The sequence below is a fragment of the Pongo abelii genome, chromosome 21 (assembly GCF_028885655.2).
Source record: "Pongo abelii isolate AG06213 chromosome 21, NHGRI_mPonAbe1-v2.0_pri, whole genome shotgun sequence".
Lineage (NCBI taxonomy): Eukaryota > Metazoa > Chordata > Mammalia > Primates > Hominidae > Pongo > Pongo abelii.
Window position 1 is genome coordinate 12,163,696 of NC_072006.2, and position 14,753 is coordinate 12,178,448.

The following is a 14,753-nucleotide window of genomic DNA, read 5'->3' on the forward strand; positions in this document are numbered from 1 at the left end:
AAACAGGATCAGACAAATAAAGCAAACGGCCTTAACTCCAATGTCCTTATCCCTTCCACAAGGCCCTGGGGCCTAGTACCTCATTCCCTTATTGCAAAAGGAGAAAGACTTACAATGTCTGTGCCTTTACAGACACTCTGCAAGCAGAGGGTGGGGGCTGGAATGTCCCTCACAGGCAGTGCAACTGGCACAATATCTACATTTAGTTGCATATAAGCAATATTTACAATTAACAAAAAGGCGACACCATTGCAGTATTTAGGGGAAGAGTTAGCTTGGAATATACTGCGGCCCTCTTAGTCAAGCTGCATGTCAATACCAGGCTTTATTTTCTGAGATTGCACTGGACAAGCAGGACAGACCTCTAATGATCGTCAAGCACCATGTGATTATGAGAGAAGGCAGGAGGGGAGCACCGCAGGAGAGAAGGAGAGAGAGGGAATGAGGGCATATGTTGAGATGAACAGCAGTTTATCTCCCAGTTTCTGAATATGCTTAGCATTCCATCATAATCTGCATACATGTGGAATTCAAGGCCAGAGGGAGCACTGGAAATAATGTTGTCCAAGTCCCTGTAAGGAATCTGAGGTCCGGAGATGTGATCATCCCAACATCTCACAACTATCCAGGAACTTTATGCAAGATCAATGCAGTGTTTTCAATGAAGATAAATGGGAGAGCACTATATTTCAGCACTAACTCAGTTGGGCCTTCCCAAAGGACTGGGCCCTCATCTGTCGTATTCACTGGTGTACCCCTAGTGCCTACAATACTGCTGGGCATTTAGTAGACAGGTGATAAATATTTTTTAAATGAATGAGGGAATGAAAATATTCAGCCAGCATCAGCCGGACACAAGGGAAATGTCTGACTCCTGGCAATAGGACCGGCGGGCCAACAAGGCAAAGGTGGGAAGGAGGCTCTGCTTTGGTTGGAAGGGCTCTGCCTCCTCTCAGTGCCCTCCAGTTCCTCATCCACCCCCCCACCGGAACTTGTTCTCAGATGCAGATGAGTTAGGTCTAGGGCAAATACACTTGTTGAAGGACACAGAGGCTACACAGGGAGATTTGGAGAGCAGCCCCAGGGCTGGCTGTGCCGCTTGACAGAGGAGGCCCTTATGACCACGAAGCACACTCATGGAGCGGTGGGGTAGAGGAATCAACGGCCGTGGCAATTGCCATTCTCCATAATGTGCAGGGCTGCACAGAAACAGCTTCCAAGGTGGAGTGAGTGGTGATTGTCAGGTTTGTGTGTTTCCTTGGCATTAATCTTCCCGGAGATGGAGTCAATTTGAAAAGCAATTTTCTAAAGAGGCTTTATCAAGAGAGTCAGTGAAGGATGCTCAGCTACAATCAAAGGGGAAAATACACCTGGCTGTGAGCAGCTGCACCAGCTGTGTGTGGAATGAGCAGAGCCAGCCCAGGCGAGCCCCATCAGCCAGCTGGGAGTGACCTGTCCAACACAGCTGCCCCCAGCCCCTCTGGGCACCCTGAGGGGACTGTTCACTGAGTTCCTTTAAGGCTGTGCCAAAATATGTGATCCAGCTCTGAAGTTTAAGTGAATTTGGAGATAAATGTTAAAACCTGGTATCAATGCCAGAAGCAGCATGGGAGTGAGAAGTCAGCGTGTGCTTGGCCCTGTGCCACCTGGGGGACTGTGGACCAGCACTCCCAAGCTGCAGAGGCTTCCTGCACAAGTTCATGCCCACCTGGCTCTGCTACAGGGGGAGGAGAAAACCTCACCATGGCCACCTGCTGAGTGTCCTCATGTGACTGCCACAAAAGCACGCATCTTGGGCACTTCAGAAAGAGTGGCTGTCATTGTTACTATTGTGATTATTCTATCAAAACAATCACAGCTTTATAACTTTTTTTTTTTTTTTGAGACAGAGTCTTTCTATGTCACCCAGGCTGGAGTGCAGTGGAACGATCTTGGCTCACTGCAACCTCCACTGCCCAGGTTCAAGCAATTCTCCTGCCTCAGCCTCCCGAGTAGCTGGGACTACAGGCATCCACCACCACACCCAGCTAATTTTTGTATTTTTAGTAGAGCCGGGGTTTCACCATGTTGGCCAGGCTGGTGTCGAACTCCTGACCTCAGGTGATCCGCCTGCCTTGGCCTCCCAAAGTGTTGGGATTACAGGCATGAGCCACCATACCAGGCCACAGCTTCACAACTTTATCATACAGTTGAAGATTCATAACAGAAGAAGCATTCCCCAGGGCCTCCTGGGAAGCAACACCTATTTCTTGACACAAGGCAGTTTAAACACTTACTTGCAATGATACGCAATAAAATAAAGATACAAGCCACCCCCACAACTCCAAGTTTGTCTTTTATAAGACTGGAACACTAGGATTTTGCATATTATCTCTAATAGGTCAAAGAAGAACTCTTTTTTTTTTTTTTTTTTTTTTTGAGATCGAGTCTCGCTGCGTCACCCAGGCTAGAGTGCAGTAGCGTGATCTCAGCTCACTGCAACCTCCGCCTCCCCTGTTCAAGCGATTCTCCTGCCTCAGCCTCCTGAGTAGCTGGGATTACAGGTACACACCACCATGCCTGACTAATTTTTGTATTTTTAGTAGAGACGGGGTTTCTCCATGTTGGTCAGGCTGGTCTTGAACTCCTGACCTCGTGATCCGCCCCCCTCGGCCTCCCAAAGTGCTGGGATTACAGGCGTGAGCCACCGCGCCCGACCTAAGAACTCTTAAACCTCCAGAAAGCATGCTTCATTTTCTGCAGCAAATGAGCTCCAGATCATGGCCTGGAAACTAACACCCTGTGACTATTTAAAATATTTCTGCAGAGCCTCTTTTTGTTCCACCACCAACCTCCTCCTATTTAACCTTCTTATAAATTGACAATTCCTGAGCATGTATCTCCTTTTTGCTTTAAAATAAGAATGTTCAATTCCTTTTCTTCTCATAAAAGCAATACGTGGTCACTGTAAGAAAACCAGAAAATACAAGCGAGCAAAAAAAGAGAGAAACAAGAAACATCTGGAAAATACTGTTCCTAGGCTCTCCCAATGCCACGATGCCAGCCAAAAACCTGACCTGTGAGGGGAGAATGGTGTTCTTTCTCTACCAAGTTCGCTGCCTCTGGAATTCACAGCACGCTTTTAATTTAATTTCATAGTAACTTAACATTCTCAGAAGAGTCCAGCCACATGTCTCCTCTCTCAGCGGACCCAGCTCCTGTGCAGCAAGCAGTTCACACGGCAGGGCAGGATCGGGGAGTTTTTCTAGCTGGCAGTCTCTCCGTGGTGCTAAAAAAGCCAGACTCCCCAGCCAACATGAGAAGAGTTGTTTAGTGCTGGGATGATCTCTTATGATGGGAGGAGAGAAATATAGATTGAACCAAACCTGAGATGACCTTCAGGCACACCATGGCTAAGGGGGTTTCGGTAGATGGTGACAATGCCTCTCGTTCAGGTCCCCTTCGCTGGGCTATGCACCACCCCAGCTGCTGTGGGCATTGGCTGCTAACTGTGGTCTTCTGCCCATGTCTCTGAAGAATCACCCTCAGGGGCTATGGAAACCTGGCTGAAATAAGAATACATAAAACCCACGCTCCTGCCCCCAAGCAGGACAACTGTGTGGTGGCGTTGATGCTCCAAAGCCAGCGTGGCCTGTGACCCCCAGGCACACCCCAGTGTCCAAGGCTCCTGGGAAAATGTGTGATTCTTAACACAAGTTTGTGTGTTTCTCCCTACTCACACCTGTCTTTCGGCTTTCCAAGATGCATGGAATATGTCTTTCAGTCTCCCTCCATCTCTCCCTTGCACCCTCTATCAAAAATGCACACCACTCACTCTCAAATAAGACCTTTAGCCTGGCCAGTCAGTGGCCTGTGTTCTAGTTTCCCCTTCTCAGCCTCGCTGTCATTTTCCCTCCCTTGGTCTTAGTCGCTAAGGTCTTCCCCATGAGCATGGGGCTCCTGGGAGAAACAGACACGACAGCTGCCATGGAAGATTCACACAGACAGGAACACCCCAGCCCTTGTTGTTCTGCCAATGAGGCTCCTTCTTGGGACTCAAATTCCAGGCTCCTCTGCCATGCCCTTAATGTCAAAGTGGTCCCCAGCCTACATCTATCTTTACAATAACTTCTTAAGGGCTTTTTAAAGAAAGCAAAAGAAGTGAGAGTGACTGAGCCCACAGATGGAATGAGGCCCATATTCTGTATCACCAACGATGACATGAATATAGTCAATAGGCCTCAGACACTGTGCAGAGGGATGTGGTAATCAGTTTCCAATTGCTCTTCTCTAGAGACAGATAACACCTGTTTTAGGTTGGGTTGCCTGGAAGCAGAGCCTGAGATTGGGTTTGGGTACATGTGCTTTATTGAGGGAGGGCTTTTCAGGGAGAACTGTAAGAGAGTGAGGGATTTGGGAGGGGCAGAAGTAGCCAAGAAAGGATGTGGAACCAGGTATGTGCATGTGGCCTGATCCACCAGGGGCTTTGGAGCATCAACGCCACCACACAGTTGTCCCGCTTGGGGGCAGGAGCATTGGTTTTATGTATTCTTATTTCAGCCAGGTTTCCATAGCTCCTGAGGGTGATTCTTCAGAGACACAGGCAGAAGACCACAGTTAGCAGCCAATACCCACAGCATCTGGGGTGGTGCACAGCTCAGGGAAGGGGATCTGAACGAGGCACTATCACCATCTACCATGGTATGCCTGAAGGTCATCTCAGGTTTAGTCTAATCCATATTTCTCTCCTTCCATCATAAGAGGTCATCCAAGCACTAGAACAACTCTTTTCACGTAGTGAAGGACCTTATAGTTAATTCACAGAAACTTCACGTATGGTGGGCTGTGATCTTATTTCTAGCAAAAGTGGCTGTTTCATCTCTGATTCTTAGCCAATTGAAGAATATTTTCAGTTTTCCACAAGGGAAGCAATGCCATTTTTCTGCCAGAGTCTCTACAAATTGACTTGTAAGGGGTCTGTCACTATGACTCCAATCCACAAGGGTCCTGGGTGCAAATTGGGACAGAAAACAGATTTTCTTAGAATTCAGCTGGTGTTCTGGATTCTTAAGATAATAGTGACTACTGCACTTGACAAATGATTAGTGATGTTTTATAATATCTATAATGATTGCCACTCAGTTACAGTCTTTGGTTGTTGGCTTATGAATTTCCTTCCTGAAACTTTTCAAGAAGCCCTAGACTACAGGATAGAAAAGAGAGCTCAAATTCAACACAGAACTCAGAGCCAGGGTCTCTCTTTCTGTTATCATTCTCTGCTTCTGTGCTTCTCAGAGACTCCGAAAGCCCCTCAGGCTCAACTCTAGAAGGAAAGCCCGATTCTGGGCCTGGCTGCTTGTCTGCATAGAAACCCTGTGGTAGAATGTGTCATTTCCCTCATACCTTGAGGTTCTGGATGAATATTTCAGAGACCTCCAGAGAGGTGGCCAGAAAACCTGCAAAACAAAGCTGCAGTTTCCCCAACTGCTTTTCCTAGAGCCTGTGAGCCAGGAAAAAACTGAATGCCCTTGAAACAGAAGGCCAAGAGACTCTCTGCCTGTTGTTGTTGTTCTTATCAGATTCAAATTCAACATACATAAACAATGTAGACCCGCACTGTCCAGTACAGAAGCAACCAGCCACACTTGGTTATATAATAACATATTAGATTAATTAAAATTGAATAAAATAAATTGAACATTCATTTCTGCACTCACATGATCTATGTTTCAATTGCTCACTAGCCACATGTAGCCAGTGGCTACCATACTAGAGATTATATATATAGAATATTTCCATCATCGTAGAGTGTCCTATTGGCCAGTGGTGATCTAGACATTTGTAAATATACTATGTATATGAGTATACATGTATATACACATATAGACACATTATATATATGTACATATATAATGTATATGTAGGATAATTTATCTTGCCAGCAACTGTTCAGGGCAGGAATTAATAGCTCAGATAGGGCAAATACTTGCCCACAACTGGACTCGTACTCTGAGACTCTTTGTGCTACCCTACACAGCTGTCCACTTCTGGGCTACAGCCCAATCTTTAGTTATTTATCACCTTACCTGTTTTGTTTCTGATCTTGTTCTGAATAAATAGCACCTTCTTTGAGAAATCCAGGTTATGGCCCTCATTACCCCAATCTCCAAAGCTGGCTTAATGCCTGCTTTCCACCAAATGGATGGTTTCCCTAGATCCTGGGAACAGAAAGACCACCCCCACCATCACTGGATCCCCATAGCTGATGGACACTCCATACATCATTCAGCATCAGTATCCGGGGGTGGGAAAGGGGAACACAGCAGTACTCCATGAAAATGTTTAAGTCTATATTTGTAAAGTTCCTCCAGAGAGTATTAATGAACTGCACTATATGTTTCAGCAAGGCCTCCCAGGTTCATGGCCTTGGTTCCTAGGGCAATGCAGAACCAAGGCTTGACTCCAACTGGGCGTGCGACCGCTGTCTTTTTGTAAATGTGCTTTACAAGATGTGTGTTTAAAAATATTTTATTTATACTCCAAAATAAAAGCCATGTTGAGGAAGGATATTTGCATAGGCAATGGGCCAGTACATGTGCCAAGCATTGTGCCTGGTATTTTATTTTATTTATTTATTTATTTATTTATTTTTTAGCACAGGAAGATAATATTTATTATATTTTAACTAGAAACAGAGCGGATAGCAAGTTCACGAGGTATGAATTTTTTTTTCTTAAATCAGGCTTAAACAACAATAATAAAAAACAAGTCTGCATATATATGTTGGTCACTATTATAATCTTCAAAGGCACAAAAACCAGCAGCATAAAGAAACATGAATAATGACTGAGAAGTTTTGATGTGCCAAAAACAAAGATCACTGTGTTAAACTCCTTTATTTTGTTAATATTATTAAACATTTAACAAGTATTAATTATTGTTATTTGGCAAAATATCAAACATGCACATGGTATTCCTACAAGAATGTTGCCTTAATATCGTCAATATTAACACTAAGTTTATTCCTCTCCAAAATTCAATGAGTTATGGCTCCACTCTCTATACGTATTAGTGTTAGTGGTAATATGCAAAACTGATTTTGTTTGCAGGGTTAAGTAGCAGATTGACTTCGCATTTGGTGGCCAGCTGTGTACCCTAATTTTTATCTATTTTCTTAATAAATTTAATTAAATTTCATAAGCCCTGAGATAACCTGCTAATGATTGTATACTTTTAATCTATACTTTATTCCACTCAATTTGAACCCCACATAATAAGTCTTCAAAATTATTTACAGATGGTTGTAATTAAAGCAATGACAAAATTTACTACTTGTATAGATAAGACTGATAATAAGGCCTTTAACTAAGAGTTGCATATTTTATATGCACTTTTAACTTGCTAGGAGCAACTCTTAAAATTACATCTATCATTCTGTCAGAAAGCAATATGTGCTTTTCATTTTGCTTACTTCTATATGTGTAACCAGACTCACTTTTTTCCTCCCTTGTAAAACAACTGTTTTTTTTCCTTCCCCAAATATTAATACTTGTCTTCCAACTGAACAATTGCTAAAAGGAACTTAGCATTTGCACAGCACATTGATAACTATAGTGCTTAGCAGAGACACATGCCCATAATAGGCATCTGATAAATGTTTGTTCCACATGGAATGAATTGTAAGGCAGCTGTTTTGAGTCATATACTGTTCATCATATACTGCAACTAATTTTATTTAACTAGGAAATTCAGTTTACCAGATTTAATTCACCCTCAAGTATAAATCCAAAAATTTGAAATTAAAAAAAATCGATTTACTAATCCTCAGAAAAAGTAAACAAGTTAATCATAGTTGTTACTATGCTATTAGTTGATAGAAAATTTTTAAAAATTACTTTCCACTAAATATTATGTACAACTAAGTGAGGGGAAGAAAGTTTTAAAAAATGAAAAGATATTAGCTAATTCTCATCATTTTCTCCACATTTATCCTTGCAGCTTATTTGTTCATATATTTATTCCTGTTAACTTCTCTAGCTGAAAGAGAATTTTATTATCTGAATGGAGTTCCCCATCACCTTAGGTACAAAATATTAGTGAAAAGCTAATGTAAATGTAAGATTGTATTTTCATGTCATGCCATATTTCTGCATTTATTTTTTGCTAGCATTATATTTTTTGTATTTAAATGATGCTGCATAGAATATGAGATAATCTGCCAATTACTATGATATTGCTTGCTTATAATATTCAGTTTTTGTTGATAGCTTTAAAGTATATTGCAAGCTTGTCATCTAGCACACTAATAAATAACTATTTTTGAAAGAATACACTGACAAATTCTTAAGTTAATGGCTTTAACCCAACATTTTTAGTCAAAGAACAACAGCAATGGCAAAAACATTGACAATTCAGTTCATGGTCCCCTTCTCCCATCTTACAGTACAGATTCCATCAGATGTGGTATCCCAAAAACAGGAGCTGCTGTGCGAAAGCCATATGCGCTCTTCTGGACCACTGCACAGTTCATAATACATTTATAAGCTTTTCCCAACTTAACCAGATGTGTTAACGATTATGCTACTATGCTTGTGGTGCACTGGTTGATGTTGTTGTAATTATAATCTTCACCACCTTAAACCCCATCTGCACACTCTTTGACAATATTGTGCGCTTCCTCAGCATTGAGGCCAACCTCGTCGCAGTGGCGATGGCACTCCTCCATGGTAGCGCCTGCTCTCCCTGGGAGCGGAGCGACGCCTATGCCTGGTATTTTATACATGGTCTTATTTAACCACACAAGAACCATCCGGCCGGGCGCAGTGGCTCGCGCCTGTAATCCCAGCACTTTGGGAGGCCGAGGTGGGCGGATCACAAGGTCAGGAGATCGAGACCATCATGGCTAACACGGTGAAACCCCGTCTCCACTAAAAATATAAAAAATTAGCCGGGCAAGATGGAGGGCGCCTGTAGTCCCAGCTACTCGGGAGGCTGAGGCAGGAGAATGGCGAGAACACGGGAGGCGAAGCTTGCAGTGAGCCGAGATGGCGCCACTGCAGTCCGGCCTGGGTGGCAGAGCAAGACTCTGTCTCAAAAAAAAAAAAAAAAAAAAGAACCATCCACAATGACAGTGAAACTTCGAGTACTTAAATAACCTGCCCAAGCTCTCATGAGCAGTAAACATAGAAGCAGAATTCTAATCCAAATTGATTTATTCTCAAAGTCTGGAGTCTTTCTGTTACACCATGCAATCCTCAAATGCGGTTTCCTTTTTTCCTTCTTTCTAGTGCAAGAACCTTTGAGCTTCTCCCACTCCAAGAAGGCCATCTCCAGAAAGGAGATTGCCTGTAAGGACAGCCTAGAGAGTACTTAGGCTTAACCTCGCTCCAACTCTCGCCAAAGAGTCCCCCAAAGTCTCCTGTTCATTCATTGGACTGCCTTTCACTGGAATTAATTTACCCATTTTCAGCTTTTCTTTTTTTTTTTTTTTTTTTTTTTTTGAGGCGGAGTCTCGCTCTGTCACCCAGGCTGGAGTGCAGTGGCGCCCTCTGGGCTCACTGCAAGCTCCGCCTCCCGGGTTCACGCCATTCTCCTGCCTCAACCTCCCGAGTAGCTGGGACTGCAGGCGCCCTCCACCAAGCCCGGCTAATTTTTCGTATTTTTAGTAGAGACTGGGTGGGTTTCACCATGTTAGCCAGGATGGTCTCGATCTCCTGACCTCGTTATCCGCCCGCCTCGGCCTCCCGAAGTGCTGGGATTACAGGCGTGAGCCACCGCTCCCGGCCCAGCTTTTCTTAATGGTAGTAATGGCAGTCATATTAGCAACAGCTTCTATTTATCAAAGTACTTGGCACTTTGAAAGAAAGGCATTATGAGTTCCTGCCTCAGTCTGGGTTGTCCCAAAAGTCCAACCTGAGACAAGACTTGGATGCTGACAGCTTTTTGAGAAATGATCCCAAGTAACACAAGTGAGGAAGTGGAGATGTAAAATAAGGAAAGGGAGAAAAGCCAAGGAAGAATGCATTAATGAGCGAGTTGCCACCGTGGGCAGCTGAGCTCAGTCCCACAGAGACACTGAGTTGTCACGCTGAGGAATAGAGAAGCCGGGGTAAAAACCTGTCAGTCATTGGGAGAGCATTACCCCTCAAAGGTTAAATCCCTGCCACCTTTGGGCCACGCTGCACACAGGCTGTGCAGGCTTCCATGGAGGTGGGAGGAAGACCGGGGGAACGCAGGGAGATTCTCGTGCCTGGAGTGGGAAGCAGTGGAGGTGCAAGGGAGCTTCAGCTGCAGGTGAACTCAGAAGGGACTTAGGAGACTCAGGAGGGACATCACAGCATCTGCTACATTCTCCTTCCACATGGAAGTTTCCAAGCGTAAGTAACTGGCTCACAGCTGGGCATGGTGGCTCACACCTGTAATCCCACCACTTTGGGAGGCCAAGGCAGCTGGATCACTTGAGGCCAGGAGTTCAAGACCAGCCTGGCCAACATGGTGAAACTCCGTCTCTACTAAAAATACAAAAAATCAGTCAGGCGTGGTGGCACATGCCTGTAACTCTGGCTACTGGGGAGGCTGAGGCATGAGAATCACTTGAACCCAGGAGCTGGAGGTTGCAGTGAGCTGAGATCACACCACTGCACTCCAGCCTGGGCAACAGAGTGGGACCCTGTCTCAAAAGACAAAAAAAAAGAGATAAGTAACTTACTCAGGCTCGCACAGCCAGTATGGGAACTAAACTCAGGCCTGTCTGATCGACCCCAAAGCCCTTGCCCTTTCTGCTACCTGAAGCTGCCCTCAAAATCCCTTGTAAGGTGCACCCACCACTGCTTATCCTATCTCCTCTTCACTCTGCCCTCAGGAAAATACCATCCACTGGCAAGTTGGTGCTGACACTCACAACCGACGCCTGTGAGGGGAAGGAAAATTTTGTCCGCTACCTGGAGCATGTCCAGGCTGTCATCACGGTCAACGCAACCAGGAGAGGAGACCTGAACATCAACATGACGTCCCCTATGGGCACCAAGTCCATTTTGCTGAGCCGGCGTCCAAGGGATGATGACTCCAAGGTGGGCTTTGACAAGTGGCCTTTCATGACCACTCACACGTGGGGGGAAGACGCCCGAGGCACCTGGACCCTGGAGCTGGGATTTGTCGGCAGCGCCCCGCAGAAGGGGGTGCTGAAGGAGTGGACCCTGATGCTGCATGGCACTCAGAGCGCCCCATACATCGACCAGGTGGTGCGGGATTACCAGTCCAAGCTGGCCATGTCCAAGAAAGAGGAGCTGGAGGAAGAGCTGGACGAAGCCGTGGAGAGAAGCCTGAAAAGCATCCTTAACAAGAACTAGCACTGCACATCCGCCTTTCCCGCCGCCCTCCCTCCCCAGCTCCGCCTCTGTCCTCGCTCCACATTTCAGGCAGGCACCTAGCAATTCCATCACCCCTACAGGCAATTCCGTCTTCTTAATCTGAAGCTTCGCTCACTGTCGATGATTATTTTCATTACAATGGAAACAATCTTTTTTACTCTATGCCCCAATATAGCATTCCCAACAACATCCATGTCCTATGTGTGACTCTAAATTCTTTATTTCTGTCATTCAAATGGGTGATATCCTGAAAAAAAAAAAAAAAACTGGGACAGCTTTCCCCTCAATTTTTTTTTATTTCTGAGAAGAGAAAAGAAAGTATTTTAAAAGCCACATAGAGTGACTCTAGGAACAATTGTCCATGGTCTCAAATGAGGGGCTGTTACGTAACAAGAAAATCAAAGCTGAGGACAGGGGGTGAGCGCCACATCTCTGAAAGCACAGGAGACACTGTGCTATAAATCCTTTGGGGAGCAATGTTTTGAAGTTAGTGAGATTTGCCAGGGATGTAGATTAAGGTGGTGTGATTCAAAAGATGCCATTCATAGAGAGCCCTAGTTACTGCATGGGGAAAGAGATCCAGGAAACATGAGTGCTGGATATTTTAGTACCAATGCCAAGATAATTCACTCTACTCAGCCAGCGTGGCAAATATAAAACTTATAGAGCGTGGCTGTGCTCTCACCAGCTGCTGCTCTGAGTTATGTTAAAATCCGCTAGAGCAGCCCAAATTTTTCTCAGTTTGTATAGAGTTCATCCCAGCCTCAATTTTCTGGGGCTCCTCACATAGCTATCCAAAAGAGAAAAAAAATTAAGACAAGCCTGGCAACACACCTGGTGAAGAGTAGTTTACTAGCTTTTCAAACAAGAATGTCCCTTTTCCTAAGTCACTTTGAGGTTTCTCAATCTGATCTGAGTGAGAGGCGACAAGAGTATTTTTTTTTTTTACAGCTTTACACACATAGATGTGGGCTTTGATTTCCAAGTAATATAATGGAAGAGAAATCTCATACTCCCCCACAGTTTGATGTCATTAATGTGTTGGGAAAAAGGCCTCTGTCCTGGAAGAGTCATGGGAGGTTAAAGGGGCACGTTTGAAGATGTGAGCTCTATCTTCACATAGTTCTCCAGTTGTATGGAGCCTCTTCTGCCAAGAGAGGGCCATGCAATTCATCCCAGAGGAACCTGAGGCCTGAAGGAGGTGAGAGAAGACCTCTGTGAGGAGAGCACACAGTCACCTTCTCGGCAACTGAGCAGTCCCTGAGACCATTTAACATGCAACACAAAGGTTACAGTCAGCCCAAAAGTCACCATTCCATTCCCAACTAGACATTACCAAAGTGACCTACCCAGAGATTGGCTTCTCATTCCCAGTCCCAATGCACATCCATGCCCAAGAAATGCTTTGTCTTCAGCCTCTCCAGGCACCATCTCCCTTCCTGTGGGAGCATAGAGCTTAGCCTGGAGCACCTTTCTTTCAAGCCAGCAACACAGAGCACTAGGTTCAATTCCCTGAAAGTGGCCACTTTAAGAGAGAAATCTGAAAACCCCATTTGCTTTCTTTTCTCCCATATTGGCATGGATTTCTGTCTTCTCTAACACCTTGTGACCTTCTCTATATCATGCTTTAAAGTGTAATAATATGATTTTTTAAAAGAAATTTATTACTTGTTGCAAAGGTCTTTTTAAACCAGTTTAGATTTCAAGAAAAAATAAATGGAAATCATCGAAAATTCATTTCACATTAATGGTCTAAAAATAAACCAAAGGACATTATGTGTGCATGTGTGTATAAGTGCACACAGAAATATATATACATATGTAGACTATATACATGTGTGTATATATGTGTATATATACATACACTTGTATAAATGTATATACACATATACCTATAATGTGTGTATGTGTATTTATTGAAGAAACAGATACCGTATTCATTTCTAAAAGAATATTCAGAGAATATCAAGATGATTCTGGCTGAAAAAGGCCAGTGGAAATTCAGGTGAAAATGTTCATCAACTCCCATTGCATCACCTCTGTAATTTTTCAGCTCTCTGTATAAACATTAAATGTCTTATATAGCAGCAAAAATATAAAATAGTTGTCCATATTTTCACAGGTGTGGTGTAATTTATAAAATTAGAAAGCAACTTATCAGCTTCTTAAGAGAAATGGCAAGTTTTGATATGAGTATACAATATATAAAAATATATATAGTGCTATATATATATAAATATTTGGTCTCTATTTCATTTTTTGCATCAGTATTAATACTAACATATGTCTCGCTAGTGATGTTTTTATGATATCCCTGATCCTAACTCAAGAGACAGTTATTTATAGTCATTTATTTTAAAAAATGAAAATAAGTGAATAATGATTAATTAGGTTAACATTGTTGCTCCCTGTGACAAAATTTTATAAGTAAATTTCAAAAGACATGTTGTAAATTAGGAGGCTCAACAATAAAACATTACGTTCCAGAAATTATGTGAAATGTGCTGTATCGTACATGAAAATACTTTCATCCATTCTAGGAACAGATAATTTAAAAATTGCCAGAGAGAGATCTAAAGAGCCTGCTTTCCTAAGTATGAATAAAAGACTTATAATTAACATATAAATCATACACAAATTATTATCTACAGCAGTATTTTTCAAACTCTAGTTACATCCATTAGTGGGTTGTAAAATCAATTTAGGAAGTCAGTTTTTAATAAAATAGAATAATTTAGAATACAGTAGGAGAGAAGAAAATCATAGGATAGGATAGAATAGAATAGAATAGAATAATCATGCATAATAAGGATAAGTATTGTTTCCTGAAATATTTGTTTCAGATGTGTGTGTGCACACGTGTGTGTGTCTAGTGTGTGTACTGGATCACAATGTAAAATACATTTTTCGTTGTGAGTGATGGTCAAAAATCTTTTAGAAACACTATTCTAAAATATATTAATCAGGCTAGACTAAGTTATGCTATAGTAACAGACAATCTCAAAATCTCAGTGGTTTAATACAACAAAGGTTTATTTATCATCCACACAAATTCCAGTGAAGGTTCAGGTGACTCCCCAAGGCCACAGACCTCCATGTAGTGACTCAGGATCCAGGCTGCTTCACCATATGGTTTGTAATTGTAACACAAGGCTGCTACAATCACCATGCAGAAGAGAATCCAAGGAGGACATTCATCCGCTCTTCTATGTTTAGCCTGAAGGAGACACGTGCATCGCTTCTGCCCGTTGCCCACTGGCCAGTATTGGGCAATAGCCCTGGCTAAATGCAAAGCAACTGGGAAATCTGTGACAACTAAGGGAATATTTGGTGAGCATTAGAGTCTCTACCACAGAGAGTGCTTGACATTCCCTTAAAACATGTTTTAAGAACCGATTTAACATG

The 14,753-nt window shown here is 43.2% G+C and overlaps 1 protein-coding gene and 1 pseudogene across 1 annotated transcript in view; one reads left to right on the forward strand and one right to left on the reverse strand.

Annotated features, from left to right (window-relative positions):
- PCSK2 (proprotein convertase subtilisin/kexin type 2) overlaps positions 1-13,838 on the forward strand; it is a 269,668-nt gene extending 255,830 nt beyond the window's left edge. Inside the window, 1 exon segment of the mRNA NM_001131407.1 lies at positions 10,841-13,838. Coding sequence (NP_001124879.1) covers positions 10,841-11,327 — 487 coding nt within the window. The 3' untranslated portion in view covers positions 11,328-13,838.
- LOC112130340 (dynein light chain Tctex-type 3-like) lies at positions 8,355-8,733 on the reverse strand (annotated as a pseudogene).
- Positions 13,839-14,753: the final 915 nt, after the last annotated feature.